The 27604-nt window shown below is 65.1% G+C and overlaps 1 protein-coding gene across 1 annotated transcript in view; it reads right to left on the bottom strand.

The window, feature by feature from the left end:
* The window catches only part of PKP1 (plakophilin 1), a 28384-nt gene extending 2656 nt beyond the window's left edge, over positions 1-25728 (bottom strand). Inside the window, exons 1-9 of the mRNA XM_037070569.1 lie at positions 25350-25728; positions 17950-18059; positions 6527-6912; positions 4920-5064; positions 3959-4166; positions 3118-3295; positions 1872-1986; positions 1049-1204; positions 206-382 (exon numbers count right to left, since the gene is read on the bottom strand). Coding sequence (XP_036926464.1) covers positions 206-382; positions 1049-1204; positions 1872-1986; positions 3118-3295; positions 3959-4166; positions 4920-5064; positions 6527-6912; positions 17950-18059; positions 25350-25653 — 1779 coding nt within the window. The 5' untranslated portion in view covers positions 25654-25728. The remainder of the gene's footprint in view (positions 1-205; positions 383-1048; positions 1205-1871; positions 1987-3117; positions 3296-3958; positions 4167-4919; positions 5065-6526; positions 6913-17949; positions 18060-25349) is intronic.
* Between the last annotated feature and the right edge of the window lie 1876 nt (positions 25729-27604).

The raw sequence follows: 27604 nt of genomic DNA, 5'->3' as shown, positions 1-27604 counted from the left end.
CCATAGGGCCACCTCTGGTCCCTCGTCCTCTCCCTGAGCTGGGCACAGGCAGCCCCTGCATTCTGGTTTCCAGAGCGAGGCTCCCTGGCCCCATGTGTCTGACACAATGCAGGAGGGGCTGGGACTGGCAGGGGCAGCCTGCCGTGAGGGGTGGACCCCAGACAGGGGCAGAGGTGGGGGTGCCGCGGGCAGGAGGGGCCCTCACCAGCCCCTTGCTGGCCGTCAGGTTCTGCAGGGCCCCCGCGCAGGCCTCCAGCGTGGCGTCCTTCTTGCTCTTGCCCATGAGGTTCAGGTAGGTTCGGATGGCATCCGAGTGGTACAGCCAGCCGCTCCCCTTGGGGTTGGTCTCTTCCTCGGGGAGGGGGCAGTCATAGTTGTTGTTCTGAGGACAGCGGGCTGGTCAGCAGGCAGCCTCTCAGGGGACGGAAGCCATGAACCCAGAACCCACACCTCAGAACTGCCCGCTGCACCTCAGAGGCCGGATCCTGCCCAGGGAACCAAGGAGGCACTGCCCACGGCCCCTCCCTCACTGCTGCCGCTGAGAGAAGGACCGGCTGTGGTCCTGAGGGCCGGGCCGAGGACACAGAGCTGCTCAGTCCCCTGGGCTCAGTGTGGCCGGCCTCCACCTGAAATTCCGGCCTCCCGGGTGAGTCTGCTGTTGGGCCCCACTCCACGAGGCTTCCTGCCCCCACAGAGCTCGAGCTTGACCCTCCCAGGACCCACAGAGGCAGGTGGCCCGGGCCTGGATGCCACCGATGTGCCGTGGAGGGAGCCTGTCCCCTGGGGCCACCCCGGGAGACTCTGGGGAACCTGGGGATTCTGGAGGCCGGAAGAACCCGTCTGGACAGGGGTTGGAGTCCTGGCTGCCCCGATTCCGAGGCCAAAGGGGTCTGGAGCTTGTGACTGGGGGTGGTCTGAGCGCCTTCTGTCCCAACGCACAGACCCCCGTCTGCAGAGAACCCCCTTCCCCGGCCACCCGAGCTCTGGGACGCCAGCAGGCTGCAGCGGGCAGAGGGGAAGGGGGTGGGGTGGGGCGGGGCCGGCTCACCATCATCTTGTCACTCCTGTTGCTGAAGCAGCCGGTGGAGGACTTGTCCGTGTGCATGTCACGGTGGCTGTACTCCAGCTGCCGGTAGCGGGTGGGCACCTCGGCGTCCAGGCGGTAGGACAGGTTGTGCAGCACACACATGCAATTCTCCACGGACTGCGGGCAGGGGGTGCACGCGCCTGAGCCGCCGTGGGGCCACCTGGGCTCCCCGCTCATGCCCGCCCCTCTGGCCGCTGTCCCTCCTGCTGCTGCCCCGAGGGCCCTGGGCAGCTGGCTGTGAGCCTGGTCCCCTCGTGCCTGCCTGTGTGAGCTGAGGAGCCAGCCTCGCCGTGCAGAGCCCCAGGCTGCCCGCCTCCCCTCCACATCCCCACCCGGGCCGTAACCAGGGCTGAAGTCACTGCTGCTGGGCCCTGGGGAGGATGCGCTCGGAAATTGCCTATCGGGGGCCTAGCCCCCAGCACGATGGCAGACAGGGCAGGTGGACGGGGTCACGGGAGGGTGCCTTCAGGAGCAGCCCCGGCCGGTGTGGGTTCAAAGCCACCAAGCCCCATTTCCCCACGGGTCCCTCTTTTTTGGCTGGTCTTCAGCCACCAACAACTCAGCGCTGGCCTGTCCTTGCGGATGGGAGACCCAATGCTAACCGCACACCACTGTTCCCAGAGGCCTGCCGTTCTCCCCAGGGCGTGTGGCCCTGCTGGGCTCGGCCTCCGGGATCCGGGGCCACCCAGCGCCCAGAGGCCAGCTGCCCGCTGGGGCCTGCTGAGCAGCCAGGGCCCAGGTTCTGTCCCCCAGGGGAGGTGCCACCGTGGGGACATGCTCTCACCTTGTCGTCACAGCGGCTGGCCGCCGTGCAGTTCTGCACGTAGGCCAAGAGGGAGTCGATGAGCCCCACATAGTTCCGCATGGTCTGGCGGCCGGGGTCGGCGGAGCTCAGGTTCCTGAGGGAGGGAAGGGACAGCAGTGGGTGACACGCAGGGGGAGCAGGGGCAGAGCGCACGGTGGCCACGCGGGTTCGGGAGGAGCGGCAGCAGATGGGACTGAAGGGGGACACAGGGCCGAGGGAGGAAGGAAAGGAGGAGGAGGTGGCCAGCCCTGGCAGTCCTGGCCGAGGCGGGGGAGGGTCCAGCCGGAGCTTGGCTCTCTCCATCTTTTTATCTGCCCACTCGGTCCACCAGCCCAGCTCCCACAAGTGTCAGGGGTGCTGGTGTGACCCCAGGATCCCGTGGGACAGGGGCTGGGGCTCCTGCCTGCCCTGTCCCTCTCTGTGGGGTGTGGGGTGGGGCGTGGGGGCAGCCTGGGATTGGTGCTAGAGGCTCCCCTGCCTCCCAGGGGCCTGTGCCCCACCCCCTGCAGTGCCTCATTCCCAGACACCCTGGGCCCGTGGCAGCTCCTCGAAGCCCTAGCCCCTGCCTCTTCCTCACCCAACCCTGCTCCTGGAGGCTGCCATGGAGGCTGCTTCAGGGGAGGGGTACAACCTGAGACACAGGGACCCTGCCCACTGTACCCCATACAGCACGGGGCTCCCCGTCAGGCAGGTGTGACCCCAAAGCACCTGTTCCACCCAAGACCGGCACCCACTCCCGGCTTGTGAACCTGTCCCAAGAGGAGCACACCCAGGGCCCTCGGCCCCGGCTCCCGGCCGCTCTGCCCCACCCTGGGGAGGAACTCAGGGCACTGCGGGTGAAGAAGTGCCAGCTTCATGCCAATGGATGTGCACAGGGTTTCGGCCCCGTGGCCTGGAAGTGACCCAGCAACCAGAGTCTTCTGTCCAGAGAATACTCTTCAGGACCGGACGCTCCCAGCACGAGAAGGGCCGGGTTTTGTGGGTGGGGGAGGGAGAACGGTGCCAGTTTGGGTGGTCCGGTGGGGGCCTCCCCCCTCTGGGATGCACGCTGAGGCTGCTGGGCCCCTCAAAGAAGTGGTGGGCAGTGGGGAGCCGTGTCGGAGTCAGCCCCCGAGGGCTGGGTGGGCTGCGCTGAGCCCTGCCCAGTCCCAGCTGGGCAGGGAGCTGCTGGGGGGACGGCAGAAGGCTGGACAGAGAGGCCCCAGGGCCCACCCTCCTCCCTCACCTCAGGCAGCCGGTGGCGTTGAAGAAGACCTCGGGGTCCACGGCTTCCCGGGACACGTTGCTGTTGCCGTCGCACCAGCCAGAGAAGGGGATGATGACGCGGTCGGCCAGGACGGGCAGGGCGTCCGAGATGAGCTCCTCCTTCAGCTCGTCCGTGGAAGACAAGTTCCAGAGCAGCCCTGCCGTTGGGGACCGGGCGGTCAGCCAGACGCAGGCCGGGCTCTGGAGGACACCCAGGGGCTGCCCCAGCACACTCCGGCCAGTGAGCCTCCCGGGGCACCCATCACCCCCTGCTGGGCCTGGCCGCCCCCATCTCCTGTCCCACTGCTCCATGGGGCCTTCTAGAGCTTTCTGCGTGGGTCAAAGTGGTTCCCCCGGAAGGTGGTCAAGAGCACTGGCGGGCAGTTTTCAGGCGGGACCGTCACGTTTGGAACCTCCTAACGCCCCAGACCTGCGGGTCATGGGTCTCAGGTGCCCCCCTGTCTGGTCCAGGGCTGCCGAGTGGCTGTTTCTGGACCCCAGCCTCAGGGTCAGCGTGGTTTTGGACACAGGGCGGATGCGGAAGATCTGTGGGCCCCTGTCCCTTCCCCCTACAAGTCCCACAGTCTGCTCAGGATGGACACCAGCCTTCCACCCCTTGCCCAAATGACCTTGACCCCTGTGACCTCCAAATGACCTTGGCCTCCAAAAGACCTTGACCCCTGTGACTTTGCACAGTGCCTTGGTCAACCCACCTGGACCCCGCCCCCCACCACCACGGGCTGGTGCAGAGGGTGCCCAGGATATGAGCCTGGGCTCGGCCCGCCTTCACGGCAGTCTCACCGCGGGGCCGGGCTCCCTACCGGTCAGCTGCTTCTGGATCTCCGTGCTTCCGGTCCTCCTCAGGAGGCTGACGGCCTCCCGGATGCCCCCCTGCCTCCGGGTCTCCAGCTTGTTGGTGCTGCTCCGGAAGACCAGGTTGCGCAGGGCGCCGGCCGCGGCCTGCTGCACGTTCTGGTTGGGGCTGCGCAGGAGGTCCACCAGCTTGCTGATGCCGCCCAGCTGATAGACCTGGGGAGCAGGGGCGCCGCCGCACTGGTCAGGAACCGCACCCTCAGAAACACCCATACCAGCCCCAAGGAGCAAGCCATGTGATGGAGCGGGAAAGGCCCGGACCAGCAGCCAGGATGGGGGCTCGGACCCCGACACCCCACTTCCCTCCTCTGGAGGCCAGGGTGGACACCGGAGGGGAAGTGGGCGTGGACGCCCTTGGAGCCCTTGAAGCAGGACAGACCTAACGGAGACCCTCCCGCCGAAGCTTTCTCTGCTCTGGGAACTTCAGGGCAGATGCGTCCTGGACTCTCCGGGAAGCACATGCCACGGCCTCCCCAGGCTGAGTGCAGAGCCCCGCGGGCGTCTCCCCACCAGCCAAGCTTGGGAGGCACAGACAAGCCCCGAACCCCACCACAGGTGATTTGGAGAGGCGCAGACAGGCGGACAGAAAGGGAGTGGGTGGCGGGGTTGAGGTGTGGGAAGTCGTCATGTTTGTCGGGGGGTCGTGTTGGACCCGAAGCTGCCACTGAAGTGACAGTGACTGACGGTGGAGACACTGGAGGAAGGTCTGTCCGGCCAGAGGGCTCTGCCCGCCACAGAAGGTGCAGCTGCCCGGCTCTGACCGGGGGCGATGCTGAGTGCACTGCTTGCCCTGGGCAGCTGGGCAGGGTGAGCAGAAGAAGCCCACGGCAAATGCCCCACTCATCCATAAGTGCAGAGCCGGGCTGCTGCCCCAGGCCCTGCCCAGGCCCTGCCCAGGCCACCAGGTACCTGCTGCTTGGCCGACTCATCCTGGAAGCAGGTGTGCTGGATGAAATAGGCCCCGATGGTCTGGAACTTCTCGTCCTGGGAGCTCAGGTACTGCACAGCCTTGGGGATGGTCAGCCCGCTACACTCGATGTCCTCACTGCAGATCCTGCGAGGGTTGGCGAGGGGTGTGGGTCACAGGGGCCCTGGTGCAGGGACTCGGGAGTCCCCCTTGCACACCCACGCTGTCACAGCCTCATCTGCTCTCCCGAGAGCCAGGACAAGGCAGCCAGGCCCACCTGGGGACAGCATTGGGACTGCCCCCTGGGGGAGGGAGGGGCACGCCCCGTAGTGAGCACTCACTGGGCTGGGGTCCTGGCCAAGGGTCAACGATCGAGCAGGAAGGGACCTCTGCCTGCTTTCCAGGCCAGCTCCCCACCTGCTCTGCCGCTGAGCTCACCTGTGGCTGGTCCTGAGACACGGGAGGGAATGGCTGTGAGCCTGCCCACGCACCCGTCCGTCTTCCCTCCTTCTGTCCCGCGTCCATCATCCATCCATCACCCACCTTCCATGTGTCTGTCCATCCATCTTCCCTCCCTCCCTCCCTCCATCCATCCACCTCTCCTTCCTTCCCCTCCCAAGTCCAGCTAACTCTTCTCACACAGAAACCCTCACACCTACTCCTTCTTCCCACCCTCAGAGCTGCCGCCTCCCTTCAGACCCTGACCACTCTCACGGAGACCGCCGTGGGAGACCACAGTGAGAGACCCCACAGCCGGCTCTCTGCTCCACACCCCCCACCCACCACCTGACGCCCGTGGCCCCACTGAGCCGTCAGAAGCCCGGGTCACTGTGTCATCCTATCCATGTCCCCTCTGTGCTGCAGGGTCAGGGCGAACGGCCGGGACCGCTGCCCAAGGGTGGTTGTCCGGTTGAACTGTATGGAATGGCTGATAGTCGCCTTTTTGAGCCGCAAACCTGGCAATTTCCTGTCTTTAACCTCATTCCCGGCTCTGCTGTGCCTGACTCCCCAGGCCCTCATAGGGTCTGCTCCCGCGAGACCAGTCCTCACGGTGCCCCGTCCCCACCCGGGCACCCCACCCCACTCTCAGAAACGGATCAAGATGCCTGAGATCAAAGGCATCAGACTGTGGACCCGTCAAGTGCTGGCAGGGAGTGTGGCAGCGCTGGCTGCCAGCCCCTCCACCAGGGCTGAGCCAGCAGGTCTGGGCGGGCCCGAGAACCAGCATTTCTTCCAAGCTCCCAGGATTTCAGCTCCTGCTGGTACAGGAGCCCACCCCTCGAACCACTGGCCTAGCTCCCCTGCTGGAGTTAGTCTCCCCGTGACTCCATCAGAGCCCATACACTCAGCACATTTGTGTTAGTGTTGTGTTCTGTGTGCGGCCCCTTCACGCTCGAAACAACCCAGGGAGGGACCCGGAACTCCCTGGGGACAGAGGCTGGGTCCTTCCCATCCGGGGAGCTCCCTGCAGTGCACCAGGTGGAGGTGTCCTACCCTGCCCTGCCCCCCGCCCAGCCCCTAGTCCAGGCCCCCCCACCACACATGGCCCCGCCCCCACCCACGTGGCCCCGCCCCCAGCCAGGCCCCGCCCCCGCCGGGCCGCACTCACTTGGAGCTGGCCCTGGAGTGGCTGAAGGACATGTCCTTGTTGCAGGAGGTGGGCGGGACACACACCGGTTCCTGCTTGGAGATGCAGGAGGGCGGGCGTCCCAGGCACTTCTTGGTGGCCTTCTGCCCGCTGCAGGTGCTGTAGAAGCTGTAGCGGTTCTGGGCGGTCTTGTGGCCCTTCCCGCCCAGCGTGCCCTTGCGCAGGGTGCCCCTTGGGTCGCAGCAGAGGTCGGGCTCGCTGCGGCTGGCCTTGATCTTCTGCATGAAGCAGATGTCGCTGCCCGCGTGACAGCTGCTCCGCGGGGGGTGGCGGCCCCAGTTCTCCATCTGGCTGTAGGAGCTGAAGCGCCGGTTGTCCACTTCCCGCTTGAGGGTCCCATTGTAGATCTGGCCGGAGGAAGGGACAAAGGCTCGGCGGAGGTCCCAGGGCCCCACAGTGACGCTTGCGGGACCCCAGAAGGCTCGGGGGGCAAGGAACCTCCCGGGGTGTCATTTTTCGAACTGCAGGCTGTGACCCCCTATGCATTCTGAAGCCACTTCAGCAGACAGAAGCCATCGTCTCAAAGGGCAGACTGGACTGGTGTGAACTGGACTATTTGGTGCCACCAGCCCTGAAAATGTGCTTCTCTCTGTGGGCGGCATGTGGCCCCACATGGGAGGGCAGCCTGAGGCCTGGAGAGGAGAGGACACTCTGCCCCAACAGTGGCTCAGAGAGGGGAGGGCAACCGTGGGCCCTGAGCCCGTGTCCCCGAGCCCTCTCTCTGCTGTCCCACGACAGCCCCAGACGCTGGCGGCTCTGGTGCAGGCCTTCCTTGGCCACTGGTCGTGGCGTGGGAAATGGTCTGCCTCTGTGGCCACCACGGTTTCCCACGGTTTTCTCTCTGCCAAACCCCCCTCTGCAGGGCAAGAGCGGAGCGGGCCCTCTAGGGGATCCCCGTCAAAGCCACCCGTTGTGGGGCCCTCTGTTCTGGGGGACACCTGTACCCATGGAGTGCAGACAGCGGCATGGGGTGCTGGGGGCCCCTGGGCTTCCTTGTCAGTCTCATGGCGGGAGGCTGGGCAGAAACTGGACCCAGAACAGTGAGGCCCCCGGGGCTGGGGGCGCCCACCAGGGAGCCTGCCCCCCTGGGCGGAGCCTGCCAAGCCCGAGACTGAGCTGGGAAGGGAGCTGCCCACAGAGGACTTTCCCAGAGCGCAGCCGGGGCTCTGCCTGCACTGACTTGTTCGGAGACGAGAGGGTCAACACGGAGCCTGATGGGACGGCTCCACACAGGTGCTGCCTGGGGACTCACCTGGGCCGCAGCCTGGAGCCTGCCTGCCCCACCCGCGAGTGAGTGAGGGTGCGAGTGCATGTGTATGAAAGTGTGAGTGAGCATGTGTGAGTGTGCAGGGGAAGTCAGGCCACAGGGCGACTCCCTTCCCCACTGGATCACACAGGCTCTTGGAGGAAGAGCCTCAGAGCAAGAACCCACCGTGGGTTGAGCTCCTTCTCAGACCACTGGCCTCAGCAGCCCCAGACTGCCAGCCTGGGCCATGGCGCACTCCTGGACACCACCCGCCGGCACACCCAGCTGGGCGCCGGCAGGCAGCCTCCTTCCCTGGGCTGGGTCTAACCGACCTTCCCCGAGGGAGCAGGTGTGTGGGTGTAGGGAGGCGTGGAGGGGCAGGAATAGGCAGAGGGGCGGAGAGGGGGCCGTTCTGGGAGCCTGGGGACCTGGAACGCACACCTTGCAGATAACGCACAAAATATGCAATTAGGCCCCACCCCCCGCCTTCCTTCTCCCGGGCGAGGGAGGTGATGACGGGTGATGATGGCACTTTGGTGGGAAAGCAAGGGACGCCTCAACAGGGCAGCCGGCGAAGCCTTAAATGGAAACGCAACAGGGGCGCCCTTGTTCTTTGCAAATGACACTGCCTGTCGTCATCTCCGCCACCTGACCCGGCTCCCAGAGCCTCATCCTGGCCCCAGCCCAGCGCCAAGGCCATCCTGCTGAATAAGCTCCCGGAGGCTCTGGGGCCTGGCTCTCTTGGCTGGGGAAGGAGCAGGGCCACCCTGCCCACAGGGAGCGGCCCACGGGGGTGGGGGGTAGGTGTGGCAGGGCAGGTAGGGACACCCCTGTGGCCCGCACTTCCCAGGCCCCACCAGCCACATGCCAGCAGCCTTCCCTGTTCCAGGAACCCCAGCCCAGCCCTGGTCTCCTTGCCACTGGTGGGCTGTACTCTCTGGGGGTCCACCCTGCACAGATGGCCTGTGTCCTGGCTAAAGTCAGCAATGCTCCCCCTCTTCTATCAGGCTGAGGTGGTGGGGGCACAGTGGGGCTCCAAGCACACCCCTCAAGCTCCCTGGGCTGAGACACCCACTGCAGAGGGAGCCCCAGGGTCAGGGACATGGCTCTGGGGCCTGACCATGCAGGGTTGGCTCTGGCTGAGCCGCTCATCTGCGGAGCAGCCTTGGGCCAGTTACTTGGGCCCGGGGGGCCTCAGCATCTCCCTCGGTCAAGCTGCTGTAGGAATTGCGCCCAGAGAACCCGTGAAGGTGCGGTCTGTTCAGAGGCACCTCTGGGTTCTGCTGACGCTCAGACTGGACAGGCTGGCTGGCTGCCTCCGGGACCTGGCTGACAGGTTTGCAGCCGAGGCCCCACCCAGAGGGGCTGCCAGGTTAGTACAGGAGGGAGATGAACCCCGAAGCCAGGTCAGCCCCGGAAAGGGGTCCACACTGGTGGTCTTCCCCGCTGGGGCCACTGAGGAGGAGGCCTCACTAGTTTCGGAAAACCAGAGTCTGGTGGCCCACCCAGACGATACACAGGGAGGCCAGGCTTCGGGGAGGACAGGTCCCGGACGAGGAAGACCCCTCACTTCTAAACCCTGTCCCCCAGGCCCCGAGCACTGCAGCCGGAAGGCCAGCGTGTGCTTGGCAGGCAGGAGAGCTCCGCTCTGTGAGGCCTGCACCCCCACCCCCACAGCCGATGGTGACCTGCTGGCAGCGTCCCCACTTGGAATACAAAGGACACACACACACACACACACACACACCCTTGTCCGGTTGTCTCAGGCTTTCCTGGGAAACTTCAGCCTCAGGTGGGAGGAGCCACAGACCAGAACATTCCAGAGGGGGGAAGCTGACCCCTGCCTCACGGAGCAGCCTGGGCTGGATGGCGAGGGGGCCCCGGGGTGCGTCTCCACCTGGGAGACCAGTGGAGCTGACCCTTAGCCCTGCCTTCCCAGGTGGGCCAGACAGGGGCTCCCCTGGCTGGGCCCCTGTGCTAATGACCTGGCCCCTGTGACCCACCCAGCTTCTCGAGTGTGTGGACTGCACCCCCACTTGAGAGCCCCCCTGCCTAGCACCTTCTTCTCGTCCTGCTCCTTCTGAGCAGGAAGCCCTCCGAGGCCACCCCCCTCGTTTCGCCTGGACCAGACCAGAGAAAAGCGGGGATGGCGTCAGGTGAAGGGTCTCCAGGCGCTGAATGCAGCCCACTCGGTGTGCAGAGGCCCTGCCCACAGAGCCTGGGGTCGTCGGACGGGACTGTGATGGAGGACTAAATGGGCAGGCAGGGGAGGCTTCTCTTGTCCTCCCTTCCCCTCCCGGGCCCAGACCCGGCCTGGTGGCTCTCCTCGGCTCTCCCCTGGACAGCGACCTGCAGTGCCTCCCGCCTGCCCCACCCAGTCTGCGGGCCTGGCGCCTGCCCGGTGGGGCCGGCTCCCTGACCTTCCTCGGTCAGAGCTGTCATTAGCCCTGGTCTACAGGGGAGCCGACCGTGTCTCTCTGCTAGGGACAGGACGAACGCCCTGGCTGGCCCCTCCCAGGCCCCTGCTCACGCAGCCCCGAGACATCGGCCCACCCTGGCTGCCCTGCTTCGGATCCACCGCTCGCTGGTCCCGGAGGCCTTTCCTCACCCTTCCTCTCCATGCCTGGCCTGCGATTCTTCAAGGCCCCAGCTCCGCCCGCCAGCACCACAGAGCGGTGCTGACCACCCCCCCCACCCCCCCCCCACCAGCCTTGCTCTGGGCGTCTCCAGTAACTCTCACACCCTGTGGCCCTGCCAGTGTGTCACCACCCTGAACTCTTCGACTGTCAGTCTCTGTCATCGCCCTGCACTCTCCACACAGAGGCCCCCCACTGTGCCCAGAACTGGGCTGGGCTCGCCTCGCTCAGCAGACGGGCGTCTGTGCAGAAGCTGGGGACTGGGGACTTGGGCTTTGGGCGGCGTGGGACCAGCCTGGCGAGGCCCACCAGCCCTCCCTGCGCCCCTTGACTTGGGGGACAGCAGCTGGCCGGCCGTGCCCAGAGAGCTGTGTCTAGCCCTGGCTGGCCAGGTGGAAGCTGCTGGGCTCCAGGGGTGTGCGGGCAGACCCAGATGAAAGGGCCGTCTGGTGCCCAGCCGTCAGCCTGAGTGAAACCAGCTTCCGCCAGCCAGGCGGGGCTGCCAAACCGGCTTCCCAGGGCGCGCCCTGCCCCTCCTTGCCCGCTCACACGCCCAGCAGAGAGGCCCCGGCAGGGCCATTTCTGACGCCCTCCTCAGGACAGTGAAGCACACGGTGTCACAGGGGACTCCTCCTGCCTCCCTGTCCTGGGGAGGGCTGTCCCGAGAGAGGGCTTTGCTCAACGGGGGGTGGGGGGGTGGCCAGGGACAGGACCCATCATTCTGGGGCTCCCCGCTCAACGCTCCTGGACTCTCCTGGGATTCGGGCCAGGTCTGGGCAGAGCTGGCCAGTCACAGAAAGGCCTGGGGGAGTTGGCACATGGCCAGCCGCTCTGCTCCTCCCTCCACAGGGTCTGGGGGTACCGGATTTCTCTCCTCTCAGCCAGCACTGCCTGAGAGGGGGGCTCTGGGCCCTGGGCCAGGAGCTCCGGGTGGGGGCAGGGGGCACTGTGGGTTCTGCAGTGTGAGGCCACCCTGAGTCCGAGATGGGACTTAAGCAGGAGAGTGCGCTGGTCGCTATCTCCTCCTGAGCAGCGCCCCCTGTGGCCAGGACCAGCAGTCCCACCGAGGGGGGCCCTGCACGCCTTCCCTTTGTGTAGAGTGTGGTGGATACACAAGCCCCTCCGCTCAGAGGTCCGGATACCTGCTGGGCGCGGAGGGAGCGTGCACACACGCACACACACAGTCCCCTGTGCATGCCCACCTGCCGACACGGGGCGGGCTCGGGCAGGGACGCCCCTGAGCACACCCACCCTAGCAACACCCTGACAGGCACAGAGCTCCCCTGTGTTGTCCCGTGGGAGCAGCACACCGCCCCATCCTCCCGCCCCCCCCCCCCATCCTCTCCGTGAGCCCAGGAAGCCCGGAGAACTCAGGGCTGGGCCAAGGCCATGCAGCGGGGACCTGAACCAGGGCACGGTCTCCAGCGTCCCCTTCCCAAGTCTGTCCTCCAGCCACTTGGCCAGCGAGTGGAGTGACGTCAAGTAACAATGGCTAGGAGCCTCTGCAGGCCCGGCGCCCTGTGGGAGCACCCCCACCTCGGTTCCTCCCAGGGGTCCCAGACAGGGGTCCTGGGGACAGGAGGGGTGCAGCTTCCGGCCCGGGACGAGACTCCACGCTGCCCCAGCGTCGGCCTGGCTCGGTGCCTGGCCACAAGGCCCACCAGCCGCCTCTGTCCTCGTGGGAGCGGGTGGGGCTGGGGCGAGGGCCCCCAGGAGTCCAAGCTGCCTCTCTCCCATCCATCTCTCAATCCCCACCCCCACCCCGATTTTATTTTCAGCTGAGTTAGCAACCCTCCAGCAGGAAGGCCTCTGCAGAGACATGCCGGGGCCCCGAGGGAGGCTGGGCCTCTCCCTCCACAGGGTGGGGACGGCCCTTCCACCCTCTCGGGTCTTCCCTAGCCCAGTGACACAGGGAAAACTCCAACCAGAAAACAGGCCCCAGAAGACCCTCACGTCCCTGCTGCTGACCTTGGCCCATCCGCCCTCACCTGGCAGGAGAGAGACCCTGAGTCACTGCTCTCGGGGCCCTGGTGCCTCCCTCCCTCCCCCACACAACGCCCACCTGGGAGGGACCAGGTGAGCCCACCTCCTCCATAGGGTGACTTTCCTGCCCATCATGTCCGGCCACCGACTCTGTCTCACCTACCAGCCTTACAAAGACTAAAAGAGCAAGTGGGGGAGGGGTCGCCACACTTTGTGTGCATTCAAAATGCAGCACCCCCCCAGGATCATTAAATGGGGGGCTGCAGACTGGAGTCCCCCCAAGTGAGGGCCACTGGAGATGGGGGGCAGGGCTGGGCGACCCTGCAGGCTGGCGCTCCCCTGCTCCCCCAGAACTCGAGGGCTCACCCCCAAGTCTCCAGGACACGGGCTCCAGGGCTGGGCGAGGCTTGAGGCCCCCTGCAGACGGGGACACGGGGCCGGTGGGAGCGGGCTGTGCTGCAGCACTGCCATTTAACCACCACGCCACCCGAGGATGTGAAGACTCAGGGGTTGCGGAGCCGAGCCTTTGTCGGGACCGAGGGAAAAGGGCTCCTCGGGGTGACAGAGGCTCTGCTTTGGGTATGAGTGCCAGGGTGCGGGCCGGGCACCCGCGGCCACCTCCGCGGACCCCACACCCGTCAGGCCACCTCTCCCTTGAGGAGAGTGGCCCCCTTTCCCTGCGGGCCACGGGGAGGGCCTGCTGCACACTGTGTCCCAGGCTGCCCCACCCGATGCCTCCATCAGCCAGACGGCTGTCATGCCGAGTCCCCTGGCAGTGGCCTCACTCCCTGAAAGCTCCGACCAAGTTGCCTGGCCTCCAGTCCCCACAAGGCCCATTCAGGACAGTGGCAGGTGACATTCTGCCTTCTCCTGAGGTGGGCACTCCTCACCAGGGCAAGAGGAAAGGGTGGCCAGCATGCACACTCAGCCAGAGGGGCTGAGTCGTGGGTTCTGGCCCCCAGGCCCTGGTTACAGGAGGCCAGGGAGCCGGCTACCGGCACCCCGCAGCCCTCCTTGGCGGTCCATCAGAAAGGAGGCCCCAGGGCTCCTGTGCAGCCCAGCCCCAGGAGCCTCTCTCCTGTGCCCCCTGCGCCTCCTCTCTGCTAAGGGGACCCCTCCTCTCACAGCCGTCCCCACACTGGAGCCTGTCTGCTCTCCTGCACCCGGCACTGGCCTGTGGGTAGAACTTACATGTATTTGCTGGAAGCATGCTGCCCCCCCCCCCCCCCCCCCNNCCCCCCCCCCCCCCCCACTGTGAGCCCACGGTGCTGACGGGAAGCACATTTTCTGACATCTCCAGGTAAGGGCACAGGATACGGGGTGTCAGGGCCACACAGGGCTGGGCTGAGCAACTGATGATACACCTGTGGCCAGCGGGTCCCCTGGGCAGTGAGGGAGAACCCTGCACCCAGGCCTCACCCAGACCTCAGCCAGGAGGAGGGACTGTGGGCCTGAGATTCGGGGACATAAGCACAAAAGGGGGCTCCGTCCGCTCAGCCCCCAGGCAGTGGGAGCTTCTCCCTCACAGGCACCACGTCCCAGTGGACAGCAGCTAACGGAGGGGACTCATCCCCCGGGATGAGACACTGCAGACATGGGCGTCTGCCCCCGCTTGAACAGAGGGAGTGTCCCTGGCCTCAGCAAGGAGTCTGCGAAAACATGCTCACAGCAGGCTGCTGCTTTTGGGGTGAAGGGGGGCTGGCAGCAGGCTCCCTGCCAGTTCCCCGACTCTCCTCTCTCAGGCACGTTCTGTCCCTCGGCAAGTGGGGTCGCTGTCTCTTCTTGTCGGGCGAGAGCTGCCTGTCTCCCCGGGCTGGGTGGCAGTGAGTCACGCGCTGGCACAGGGACCCGGGGTGGGCGGACACATCCATCGCTCGCTCTCGGAGCAGTGGCGGGGGTGGGGCGGGGAGCTGAGCAGCTGCTACTTAGCTGGTCCCTGAGATCAGGTCAGGGAGGACGTGCGGCCGAGGGGGACCTCTCAGTGGGAGGGCCTGCCTGTGCCCTGGACCCTGGGGCTCGAGCTACAGGCCCCTGCAGCCCCTTGGTCAGAACCCTGCCAGATCTGGCGCAGCTGCCCAGCTCCCTGGACAGAAAGCCAAGGTCTGGAGAGGTGAAGGCCACCCAGGTCCCTGGCCTGTGCTGCCCAGCAGAGCCGAGGACCCCGGCCGCCCACGGCTGACCTGAGCATCGCATCCACAGCCATGGATGACGGTTCCACCCACTTCAGGGGTGGCGAGCTGTGGGTGCTCAGCATCTGGGGCCAGACAGCTGGTTAAGGGGCAGAGTCGAGTTGGGACCCAAAGTCGCAGGCCGAAGCCCGGGGCCCGTCCCTCCGAGGCAAGCTGCCTCCGGGACCCGACTGTGCGGACTGTGGGCTGGTCTCTTTCCGCTGTGCGTTCTGCTCTGAGCCCCCCACCCAGGGCCCCGCCTGTGGACACTCCACGTCTGTGGCCAACTGGGGCGCGCTGAGTTCGGGTGTCCCCACCCCTGCAGGGCCTGTTGTGACCCAGCCTCCTGCCTGTGCCGGAGGCCCCCCAGGTGGCCCTGGTCCCATCTGGGTCCTTTCACGGTGGGATTGTCCAATGCTGTTGTGTCTCTTTGTTAAGTATAACAGACAAGGGCGGGGAGAGACGGCTAGCGAGCCCGGTCCTGGGGACTGCGTCCCTCAGGGCCACTGACTGGCTGTGGCCGAGCGAGGCGGGCAATGGGCCACGCTGAGCCCGGGCCCAGCATGCCTGGCTGACCACGGAGCAGCTCCCCTGTGGGGTGGGCGCGTACGTCCCCTCACTGCCCACGCTGCTGGACGGGCGATGTCAGGACGCGATGCTCCTGGGCTTGTAAGCGAGAGGGTCTGTCAGGGCTGCAGCTGCCGTCTTGACCCAGGTCACCACCCAGAAATGAGAACCGGCCACTTCCTTCAGCTTCCCTGAGAGCAGACCCGCGGGACGGAAGTCTGCCCGCAGCTTTGCAGGACCGGCCGAGCCTGCCACGCCTCCACCTCCTCCTGGGCCTGCAGTGTGACGACGTTCGGCCGGTCCCGTCCCTGGGAGAGGCCATGGGGGGGCCTTGCTCCTTTCACCGGGAATGAGCGGGAAGACACCCTGACCTGGGGCTGCTGGGTGCGGACACACACAAAGCGTCCAGCTCCACTGGAATTTCAGGGGAACAACCACGCACTCTCTAGCAGAAGCATGCCCCAATATATTTTACTTTCTCTGGACACTCCACACTGACCTGCTCCAGGGCTCACGGCTGAGCCCTGGAGCCTGAGTCCAGGAAGGAAAAAATCACGCTTCTGGCTCCTGAGGTGACACGGGGACAATCGACTAAAAACGTTAGTGGGTCTAGAGAGACCCCGGGCAGTGGCAGCATCGGGATGTCCGTCTGGGACAGCAGCCGACACATCCCGTCTGTCTGTGGCCCTCCTCCCAGCTGGACGGCAGCTCACGGAGGAGGAAGGCAGTGCCCGAAACCATGCCCGCTAAGCTGCTTGGGACCCGCTGCCAGGGAACGGAGGGTGCGAGGGCTGTGCCTGCTCCCCCAGCCAGGCCTCCCTTCCACGCCACGCCACCCTGTGCCCACTGTCCGGCACCCCCACAGGCTGGGGCTCTCCCAGCCCGGGCCTCTGTCCTGTTCTCCCCTGTTCTCCCGGTGCCTGTGGCCTGCCCGCTCCTGTCTGACTGTGGTCTGGCTCCCGTGCCAGGGATTCCATTTCCTCCTCCTTCAGCCTCCCCGCGCCCAAGCCTGTGTAGGCTCAGCGCCCCGCTGTTCCCAGGGCCTCTCCAGAGCTGAGAGGAGACGGGACGTGTCCTGGCAGCTGCCCTGAGGTGAGTCACGTCTGAGGTCCTGCCAGCGAAGGAGGGGCCAGGAGGGTGGGCCTTCGGGTGCGGGAAAGGGAAGGGGGTGTCCCCGGGGGTCAGAAAACAGGCGGGGGTGGGGGTAGCTGGGAACCCCGAGAGCCAGTGAGTGTGAGTGAATGAAACAGAAGAAACACTCGCCCTGGTGGCTGTGTTTACAGTGCCTGCTGGCAACACTTCGGCGTTAATGCAACACGGCATCGACCTGTGAGTGAAGCACACACCCAGGTCACACATTCCTGTCTCCCGAACCAGAACCCTGGCGTCCAGGGGCGTTCAGAGGTGTACCTGGGGCCACCGCGCCAGGACCAAGCCTTCTTGGACCCCCTGCCTTGTCAGTGCGGTGGGTCGCCCAGCTGCCAGTCCCTCCCTGGTCTGACCTGACCCTCCCCACCCCCCGCCGCGTGAGCAGAGTCCGTGGGGCGACCACTCCAAGCCAAAGCCCCTGACTCACACCTGCTCCTGACCTGCCAGCGTCCTGCCTCAGTCTCCTGTGCTCACGCTACGCCAATGGTGTCAACTGACATTAAGAATCAGGGGGAAAAAAGGAGGAAAGTACATTTTCAGCAACCTGGTGAGATTCCCCTTTAGTCCCTACCCAATAACAGGTGAGAAACACAAGCCCTCCAAAACCAGCCGCAAGAACCACACTGACAACAACAACAAAACACCTACCTCAGAAGCCACCCACGGTCCCCTGCCCAGGACCCCAGCGGTCAGGGGGCACCTTCTAGGGACGCTGCTGAGGGCCCAGAGCCCCCAAGGAGGGCGCCCAGCTCCCCATGGAGAGCAAAGCGGCCTCCATCCCCACCTGCGCGATGCTTCCAGGGCCCCGTAGAAGGGTTTCCAACCATGGCCTGGGCTCATGTTGAAATGGCAAAGTAAATGACCGTAGGACTCGGGGGCTGGCAGAAACCGTGGGGGCCACATAGAAGGACAGCGAGAGGCCGGGACTGAGGGATCTAGAATCATCTCTACCCATGTTAATTTAAAAAAAAAAACACCTTAAGACAGATGAAATCAGGTTCGCACACATGCCATTCTTCCATCCAGCCCTGACAACCACCCCCCCGGGGGCAGCCTTCCCTGTGCCCGCTGTGTGCGGGAGGGGGCCGAGGCCCAGGGGTGGCAGGTCCGGCCTGGCAGCCTCGCTCGGTTCTGTTGCAGAGCTGGGCTTGGAAGCCGGTGTGGTGGACTTACGGCCGCAAGCCACGCTCCCTGCCTCTCAGTCCAGCTGGCCAAGTCCTCTGGCCTCAGGACGCCCTCTAGGGCCTCCTCCTCCGTCAACATCAGCGCATGCGAAAAACAAAGACCCCCTAAGACTTTCCTGGAAAGGTCTAATTTAACCCATTGACGGGCCTCAAGAATTCACGTCTGTGGCATGATTGCATCAGACGTGGCGAAAGGGACTCTACCAAAGTCCTTTTCTTGAGGCTTTGAATGGGTCGCCCTGAGACGTCCGGGAATGTCCATCAGCCCACACAGGGCATGCGTGATGAGCCCCAGGAGACACTGGCCACACCGAGGGCCCTGGTCAGCGTCGGGGTCTCATCTTGGGCGGCCCCTCCCTGCCACCCGCCTCGGCCACAGTTCGACTTTCTGCACTGTGGACCCCACTGCCCACGAACGCCCTGGGGGCCCCGGAGCGGCCGCGGCTCTTACCGGGTAGCCCCACGAGCCGTTCCCCGTCTGAAACTTGGAGTAGTAGCCGCTCCGTGTGGTTCCATAGTTGTGGTTGCTGTAGCTGTCCGCCAGGCTGTCGTACAGGGAGCCTGAGAGCAGAGGCAGGGTTAGGACGGGTCGGCCATGCTGGTCACCCGCGGCCCAGGCCCTGGCCCACCAATCGCTCCCACCCGGGGCCCCCTGGCCCCCGTCCCCCGAGGAGTCCGGGTCTGAGCCGGAGGAGGAGGGCTGGGCCCAGGCTGCAAGTCCTGTCTCCCGCCTCCAGCCCCTCCACCTGCAGGGCAGAGGACAGACTCTACAAGTCCAGGGACAGCCCCCTCCTGGGGACCCCATGGCTCCTTGCTCCTGGCGAAGGTTGACACCTACGTGGCAGGAGCCCTCGGGGCACTGCTGTGCCCTTTCAGGGAATCCTGACCCCACATCCAACAAAGATAAGCTTCCCGCTTGGGGAAGACGGGCAGGACCTGGCCACGCCAGGTTCGGAGCCTCAAGATCAGGGCCATAGAGCAGCAATGGCTGGAGGCCACTGCAGGGCGGGACTCTGGCTCCAGCCACAGCCCAGCCGCCCAGCAACCAGGGGCCTTTCCGCTCCTTCCTGCATCTCTTAGCAGGAGGGTTAATTAATGTTTTTGGCGTGATTGGTGACCCACAAATGACAGGCTCTGCAGGGGGGTAGAGTGTCATTACTGTCATTAGTGGCACAGTGGCTTTGCCTCCCAGAAATCAGGCTGGACTTGGGCTCCTGGGGGCACCATCCCTCTGCTCCCCCCTTTCACCAGATGGCGGGGGTCCTAGAGGATAAGGCTCTACTGTCCTGGGAACAGGGCTGCCAGTGACGGGCTAGGACCTCGCCTGCCACGTCGGCGGTTTCTCCTCGCCCACCTCACCCACGTTTCCACTGCGAGCCCCACCCCCGCCCCTCTGGGAAGCCTTCCTCAACCAGCCCTGCCCACAGCCACCCTGCTGACTCTGCCCAAGTCCCGCCCAGCCGGTGCTCCATCCCCAGTGCCGCCTGCCTTCGAGGGACGCCTCGGAGCGGGTCAGCCCAGCAGGGCTGGCCCACACTGGAGGAATGATGGGGGTCTCCTTGTGGGGAGACCACCCCCTCTTCCTGAGGTGCTGGCCGGGGTGCAGCGGTGGAGGCCCTGTCTCGGAAGGTGGGGGGTGCTCACCTGCCCCACCTGCTTAGACTCCCAAACCCTTAGGGTGGGGAGACTGGGGTCGCTGTCTGGTGCCACCTCCTCTGTGCAATGTCACATGGCCCCCCAGAGCTCAGAGGCCGGGGCCCTGCTCCTGACCCCTGTCCCCCAGCCACAGAGGACCAATCCGCCTTCAGCACCATTGGCTGGGGCCCTGGGAGCCTAGAGATGTTCACATTGGTAGTGCTTGGGCATGGGGGCAAGTCAGGTGCCCCCTGCAGCCTCAGCCTCCTCTTTCACGTAAAGAAGGGGTGGCCTCTGTGCACCCAGATACCCACGCAGCGCCAGGGTCCCCTGGCTGAGGAATGACGGTGACACAGGAGGAGCCTGGTTTTCCTTCTCCAGGGTCCAGGGTTCTCACGAGCTGGACGTGCAGACGGCAGAGCCACCTCGGCCCCCCACTGCCTGCCGGGGGCCTCCAGGCCCTGCTGAGCCCTGGCTCCCTGGGGGACATGAGCCTCTGACCGAATCCACGCCCCTCACTGAGTGTGGGTGGGCAGCCCGTTGCCCTCCTCTCTCCTGCAGCTGCCCCCTGAAAAGGGGCCTTTGTGAGGGGAAGATGGGAAGCAAGGTCGGGGCTCAGCTGCCCGGGACGGGGCTTCAGCCAGGCGCACAGCCCAGCCGGCTCACCTCCCTCCCCGCGGCAGGGCTCAGCAGGCCTGCGCTCACCTGGCTCTTGCCCACAACCAGGGAGTTCTCACCAAAGGGCAGGTGTGGGTCAGCCAGCGGCTTGGGACGGAAAATGGGGGGCGGGGGGTTGACGGACAGAGCCCTGCTGGGGAGGCAGCATCCAGGCCTCCGCCTCCCTCCAGACGAACCTGTCAGCAGTAAAGTCACGCCCCCTCGGCCACCAGGGAGCACCCGCCCTGCCCCAGCCTGCCTCTGCTCCCACAGTCCCTGGGTGGGGCTGGCGGGTGTTCCCCGCCACGGAGGGGAACAGGGCCACCTCTGGAATGCCAGTCCCACATCCCAGGGGTGATGTGGGTGGGGACAGGTGTGGGGTATAACTCACTTCCAGTGGGGCCAAGGCCTCTGGCACTTCCCAGGAATGCCTGATGGCCCCCCTGTGTCCCCTGTGAAACCGGGACTTGGACCGCCTGACCCCCACCTTAAGCTGCTCTGCCTGGCTTTCTTGTGGGAACGAGGCTGCCATCACACCAGCCATCGTGGCTTCTCTGGCACAGGGGGCTGTGCTTGGGCCCGGGCTGTGAGGAGGGGAGGCTTCCAAAGACATTCCACACCTGAAGTCGCCCCTTGCAGTGAGCCTCATAGCTCAAGGGCGAGGGTGGGAGGCGGCCTCTCTTCAGAGGAGCGCTGCTCCCAAAACAGAAGCAACATTTCCCTCTCCGGGCCCTGGAGGTCTGGCCAGTAGGCGCTACCCTCCGGAAATCAAGTTCCACAGTCAGGACATGGGGCCTCTCCTCCAGAGTAACAGGGCTAGGTATGACGGCGTTCCCTTCTCCACCTGGTCCCCAGCTTCCTGGAAGCCCTTGCTGACTCACTGGCCCCGTTCGCACCCCCTGGGTCCACTGTCTTCTCAGTACACAGTGAGTGGGGCGCCTCTGCCCGGCCACGGGGCCAGGGTCCTTGGACCAGCTCAGCCAGGCCCCCTCCAGGGGGGTGGGGTAAACCAGGAAAAGAGAGCAGCCTGGAGCTGCTCCAGAACCAAGGTCGCCCCTTGAAGAGGATTCCTGGTCCAGGAGTGGTCGGGGAGGTGACCCGGCACGCTGCAGCGCAGCCCCCAGAACCATCCTCGCCTCTCAGGTGACCATCTGCTTCCCACCGTCTCTCCCGAAGGGCGAATGCGCCACTGGCAAGGATGGCATGTCTGAGAGGCACTGGCAGCCGAATCAACCTATGGCCTGTCCCCGGGGGGGGGGGGCCTCTGTTCCCTACCCCCAGAACCCCAAGTTCCTACAGCAGCTGTCTCAGGGAGGGGCCGCTTTCCCAGGACACCAGCGACACCGCCCCTGTCTTTCCCGTCAGCGCTCCGGTCACGCCATCTCAGGACCTGCCTCCCAGATGGCTCATCCCTGGAGCTGCTTCCCTCTGATGCCCCTAAGCTTTCTCACCCACAGACGCTTGGAAAACGCGGGCAGCTCCCTTGTTAGGGCACATGGAGTTCTCTTTCGGGATGGGGGGGCAGACAGAGGGACCTTTGAGGAGACGACTCCTCCCCCCACCCCCAAGCTCTCGCCCTACCCAGACAGCTTTCTTTTGTCACCCAAACCCTCGCACAAACCCCTGGAGGTGGCCCGCCCAGCTCCGGGCGCTGCACACCCTCAGCCGACTCTCGTCAGCACCCCGTCCACCCTCCTGTGGGCCCGAGCAGCATGGCCCTGTGCCTGCTGAGTGTGCGTGCGTGCGTGTGTGTGCCAGCGAGTGATGGTGCGCGTCATGGGAGTCCCCTGCAGGTCTGCCTGAAAGGGAGGGAGGGCACGGGAACAGGACTTGGAGCCTGGCTGCACATCTCCAGGACTAGCACATCAGGGCCTCTGGGGCACAGCCAGGTGCTGGCATTTTTAAAAAATCCCAGGGGATCCCTGTGCGGGCATATTCGGATGTTTACTAGAAACAGTGAGCGATCCACCTCCAGGGGGCGCCACCCCGCAGGTCCGCTGTGGGCGGGCCGGGCGCTGGGTGCAGAGGTGGGGGACTACACAGCCTCTTTCCCGGGAGCGTCACGAGCACCAGGTGCTTGGGACATGACCTAATCCCACCTGTCCCAGGTGTAGACACCGGGGGAGGCGGCGACTGGCGCAGATCCGTCAGCAAGCGAGCGAGACAGCGCCCAGCCACAGCCCAGCCTCCGCGGACGCGGGGCGGATCCCAGCCACAGTACCCAGCCTCCGCTGTGAGGTGTGAGCATGCGCCCCCGTGCGCGCACGTGCATGGCCTGAGCGCAGGTGTGTGTACGCGCGCACACTCATGCGCTGTGCCCACGAAGGACGCCCTAACCCTGCAGAGGGTTAGGACACCTCTAATATCCTTCCGTTGTGTTTTGTTCAGACACCACACACCCTCTGGATGCCACGCCCCGTCGCCGAAGTAGAGCCCAGATTTCTAAGCTAACAATGGCCAATGTTTGGGTACAGTTTGGAGTGCAGGGAGAGAATTTTGTGCTGTTTTTTTTTTTTTTTTTAATCCGCCAATGAGCTGAGCCAAGGAGCAGGATGCAGGGAAACAGCGTTTGCTAGGAAGCACCCCAGAATACCCTGCATTTTTGCATGTGTCAGAACAGGCCAATGGAAATTCAGGTTGAACCTCAGCTTCCAGCCAAGATGCATTGTAAAGAAGCAAAAATTGGTTCATTTGAAGTGTAATTAGTGGGTCGCTGCCAGAACAAGCTACGGCGCACATACCTTTTGCCATCCCCCATCTCGGCTTCGGCCCCCAAAACAGAGCCCCACAGGGGATGCCCGCTCACACCCTGTGACCCAGGAGGGGCAGGTGAGCGGACCCTCCACGCTCACGAGGGCCTCCATGGAGGCCGTGCCCGGAGGCCCCCAGCTGCGCGCTGTCCCCCACCTGCGGGTGGCCCCTCACCTGTGTGCACCCCAAGCTGGCCTCCAGGAGGCCTCAAGTACCTCTGCCCTGTGAGGGACTGGGAGACAGGCCCCGCCCCGCCCAGTGTCCCCCACCCCCGCCCCTGACCAGGGAGAAACACAGGTTTGGCCATTTGAGATGGAAATGATGCTTCTGAGAAGGGAGGTGCCAGGCCCAAGGCTGATGAACGGCAGCTACGTGCCAGGGTTTCCCGACTGCGACGGGAGAGGGGAAAAAGTGGATTCTGTCAAACCCTGTGGGTGGTACCACTGTGCGGGGGTGGGGCGGGCGAGGGGGCGGTCAGGTGAGATTTGGGTTAAGCCTTGAGAGGAGATTCCAGCGCAGTGACAAAGAGCTCAAGCGTGGGAAAGTGTCTCCTTCCCCTGCAACCGACCCCTCCTACAGGGACTCCCAGGCCAGGCAGCCCCGTGCCCCGAAGAGATCTCTCTGGGCAGCCACGGCCCTGCTTCCCACACGGCCTGGAAGACGCCCTGTGCTCACGGGACCCTCTGGGTTTTGGGGGGGCTGGAGAAGAGAAAGAGCCATGCGGGCAGGCAGACTCAGAGCAGTCTCCTTGGATGGGATCTCCAGGCCCCAGAGGCCCTCGCTGTCCCCCCAGCTGCCCGACCAGGGCCTGTTTCCAGTTGGGCATGAGCAGGGACAGACACACAGGCCTTGGCTCTGTCCCTGGAGCTCTTTCTCCAGCCCCAGCTGCTCAGCTGCCCCTCACAGACAAGACAGGAGAGAAGCCACAGGTTCTCCCAGCTGTCCCTCAGGGAGCCCGAGAACTGTGGCGTGGCCGGTCTTCCCCAGGGCCACAGTTTCACTAGAAGGGCCCTGGAAGGAGCCAGGGGCCCGGGAGAAGCCAAGGCCCCAGAGGAACCTGCTCCTCTTGTGGATGGGACAGAAGTGGACTTGAACTTGTCCTGCAGGTGGAGGGGAACGGCCTGGGGTGTGGTCCTTCCAGGGCTGCCCAGACCCCTCCCAGGAACCAGGGTGGGTGCTTGGCACAGAGGAAGAGGAGCAAGTGGCCACGCAGGGAGCCTTGGGTGCCCGGGTGCGGAGGAGGCGTCTGGCGGAAGGAGCCAGCTAAACCAGAATCACCGGCCCGAAGCAGCCGCACAGCCTCCCCAGCTCCGATGCCACTGGGAAGCTGGCCCTGTGGGATCCTCACCATAGCCGGAGGGGTAGGGACAGGGTCTGCGGACACAGGGGTAGGCCACGAGAGTCACCGCTCACCTGGCTGAAGGTCCCAGAGGACCTCAGGGTGGCCGGTGTCTGGGCACTGGTTTGCGGTCTCTCTGGAGCTGTGGGTGGGGAGTGCAGGCCAGAGATGGAGTGGGGGTGGGGAGGGGACAGGTGAGTCTCGTGTGGATAACAGAGTGGGCTGGCTTCGGACACAGGGCACTTGGTCTCCCCAAACCTGCTTCCAGAAACGGCTGGGGAGCAGCTCCCAAGGCCCCACAGGAAGGAGGAGGCCCTGGCTCTGCGTGGAGGCGGCGGGAGAGGTGCCGGGGGGCCCAGCTGCGCTGGGGTCTGCCCCCTTCCTCTCCTTCCCCTGTACCCCCGCCCATCTCTGTCCCCAGGGCCTGACCCCATACGCAAGCCCCAGTTGACCTCTACTGGCCCCTCTACTGACTCTTCAGTCTTCACTAGCATTCGACTAAATTCAGCTACAGAAATAAAAGCTTCCCGAATTTGCATGCCAATCTCACTGTGAGTTGTTTGTGCTAAAGCATTCGGTCTAAAAATTCTCTGCAGGTGCCCACCAGACACTGTGCCTCCCTCCACCCCTCCCTCTTCACCTCGCACGGTGGGGGCACTTGGTGGGGGTCTTGGGAGGGCTGACTGCTCAGACGAGCCCCCAGAGTGGACCAGTGTCTCCCTGTGAGGTCTCAGCCAGGGGCAGTCGGTCACTCGCTGACCTCGGTCCCTACTCCTCCCCAAGACAGTGTCCCCAGGGCAGCTGAGGGCAGGAGGGGGAATCCATGGGGAAGGGAGCTTCCCCGTTGGCTAACAGGGAAAGAGGGCCCCTGCCGGTGCCCAGGGGGCACACCAGCCCTGGGGTGGCCTCTCCCAGGAGCGGGGCGTCGGCTAAAACGTTGCAGAGGCAACAGCAGCTTGCCCACCCCGGCGGTGCCTCTCCTGTCCCCCGTTGGGGTCTGATGACACCATCGCTGTCTGGCAGCCACTCACCGCCCCGCCCGGACTGGGACCCTGCCTGCCTGGGCGGTGGCCCGTGGCGCTGGAACTGGCCGCCCTAGGAAGGATGGAGCTGGTGAGGGTGAGCCCTGGGGCCGTGGCCCGCAGGGGAACCGGAGCAGAAAACGAGCATGATCGGGAAAGAGAGAACTGCGAACGGCGCGTGGAGAGACCTCTTGTTGGTGGCACAGGAGCCGCCCTGGCGAGCACGGCGACTCCTTATTCCAGGAGCCGGCCCCCCGGTGGGTTTTGGCGGTAGCTCCACCCCACTGGGACAGGCTGGGGGGTTCTGAGCTCGCACCCTGCGCAGCGCTGGCCTCGGCCTCACTCCCTCGCCCCTGCCACCCGGGCCGTGCGTGCGGCTGGGCCTCCGACGAGGGCGCACGGACCCTGCGCGCGCACCGGCCCTGTGCGCACGCGCGGAGACTTTACCTCGGTTGGAGTGGCTCAGGGTGGACGACTGCGACGACTTGGACTTTTGCCGCTTGGCCGTCATCATCACTTGCTGCTGCACGCGCTGGCTGCCCGACGTGCCCATCTTCATCTTCTGGTCCGAGGGCAGCGCCAGCGTCGAGTGGTCCTGGTTCTGGAAGCATTCGTAGGCCAGGGCGGTCTTGAGCGGCGAGTGGTTCATGGCGGCGGCGTCGGCGTCGGCGTGGCCGGGCCTGTGGAGCGGGAGGCGCGAGGTGCGTGGGGCGGCGGCGGCTGTTCTCGCTCCGCGGCTCCCTGTTCCCATAGGGCGAGTCTCCGCACTGCTCTGGGCCTCCTCCCGGGCTCGTCTCTCCCCGGGCACTGGCGGGACCCGCCCTCCGTCGGACTGGATATACCGCCCCTGCCCACACCACCCACCCCACCCGCTGTGCTCCCCAGTGTGGGGCTGCCGGCTCTCCCATCCTCTCCCTCCCTCCCCCACCCGCGGGGGGGGCGGGGGGAGGTCCCGCCCCTTGGTGCTGTATCTCTGCTCAGGGAAAAACTGTGTGCTCAGCTGGGAGCTCAGGGAGGCTTCTCCCCAGGAATAGTCTTTCCGAGGAACCGGGATGGCCACACGCCCGCCCCCCTCTGTCCCCAGGCCATGGAGAGTCCCACACGTGGGGGCTTCTGGTCTGGCAGCAGAAGCACAGGCCCTGCTCCTGAAGGCAGCCTCCAGCCTGCAGAGAGTGGGGTGGGGACAGGCCTGGAATGGGAGACCACAGAGCCCTCACCTGCCTGCGTGGGTGCCCCGGGGAGCCCCCCGTGAACAGTGGACCCACCTGAAACTCCAGGCTCAGCCCCTCAAACGGCGCCTGGCACATATAAGGGGCTCAATTAAAACAAACACTCTTCCAAGCAGAGGGAGGCGAAGGTAAGGTGAACCAAGCCCAGCAGGAACCCCGCCCAAGTCCCTCCCGAAATCCCCCAAGGCTGCCTCGCCAGTACAACGTCCCCAGGATGGACTTCTGATCCCAGGACACCCGTGTGCCTCGCCCCATGCTCGTCCCCGGGGACCCCTGTGGGGCGCCACTCCCTTCTCCCAGCATCGCCCTTAGGCGCCAGGAGCCCACGTCAGGCCACCGCGTGAGTGATGGGCTGAGCATTTTTTTAACGACATTGACGGAAATCCCCAGAAACGGTGCCCCACCCTGTGTCCTCTCCTTCAGTACAAGACCCTGAGGACACTCCCTGCTGACTCCGAGTTCCCGTGGTGGACGGCGGGGCCCCTGAAGGGTCCACCCAGCTGTCAGCCCCTGGGACTCCGGGGCTCTGCCGGCGGCCCCTTCTTGTCACTGTCCACAGCCCTCACACTGGCCTCGCAGAAGCCCCTTCTAATCCACAGAGGAAGGTACCCTCAGAGTCTGCGCGTGTCAGGCATCTGGTGTCCAGGAAGGGTGGCAAAGCCTGAGGGACAGTCTTAGGGGCCACTTCCTGGGAAGTGGGCGTTCTGTGCTGGGAGCCGCAGCTGCCCCCGCCCAAAGGCATTCCCGCTCGCCACGTGCCGAGCAGAATACTGTAAAGCTCATTATAGGAATAGTAAAGCACCAGTAGAAATAGTTTCCTAATTGAGGGCCATGTGCCTGAGAGCTGAGTGTCACATAAACCAGAGATGTGACCAACGACACATCATGGGCACGAACGTCCAACACCTGGGGGCTCCTGTCACCACCTACAATGGTAAGACTGTGCGTCTAGCCCTAGACCCCCAGGGCTGATGGACAGAGCCTGGGGGACCACCCTGCCCAGCTCCCAGTCCTTTGAGGGGAGCACAGGTGGCCTGCCCGCGGTCACCAGTCAACACAGGCCAACCCCCCATTCTAATCAGGACTGGTGACTCCCAGGCCACTGTCTTCCTCTACATCCCCGGCCTCCCCTATAAAAGTCCCATAAAGTGGGCATTAAAGTCCCTTGCTCACGGGTCACACGGGGCCCCGAAGTGCTATAAAGTGTAGATGGCAGCACATTAACATGCAGGCGCACTGGGTCACGCACTGGGCCTCTCTAAAACCTAATAAGCTGGCCACAATCCACGTTAATTATGTCTGTAAAGAATGATAATTTTGCTGCCTTTAGGATGTCGTGGGGCCCCAAGGAGGTGACTGGACCGGCCCGCACTGCTGTCAAAGGCCACACTCTGGATGCCGCTGGCATGCACAGCCTTTGACATTGTGTCCAGGCACGGGGTTCCGTGTTTCGTGCTGATGCTCCTGACACCG

This window comes from Sturnira hondurensis, unplaced genomic scaffold (genome assembly GCF_014824575.4).
Source record: "Sturnira hondurensis isolate 20B ecotype Veracruz unplaced genomic scaffold, ASM1482457v3 Scaffold0018805, whole genome shotgun sequence".
Lineage (NCBI taxonomy): Eukaryota > Metazoa > Chordata > Mammalia > Chiroptera > Phyllostomidae > Sturnira > Sturnira hondurensis.
Note: the sequence above shows the minus strand (reverse complement) of the source record. Positions and strands in the feature narration are given on the sequence as shown.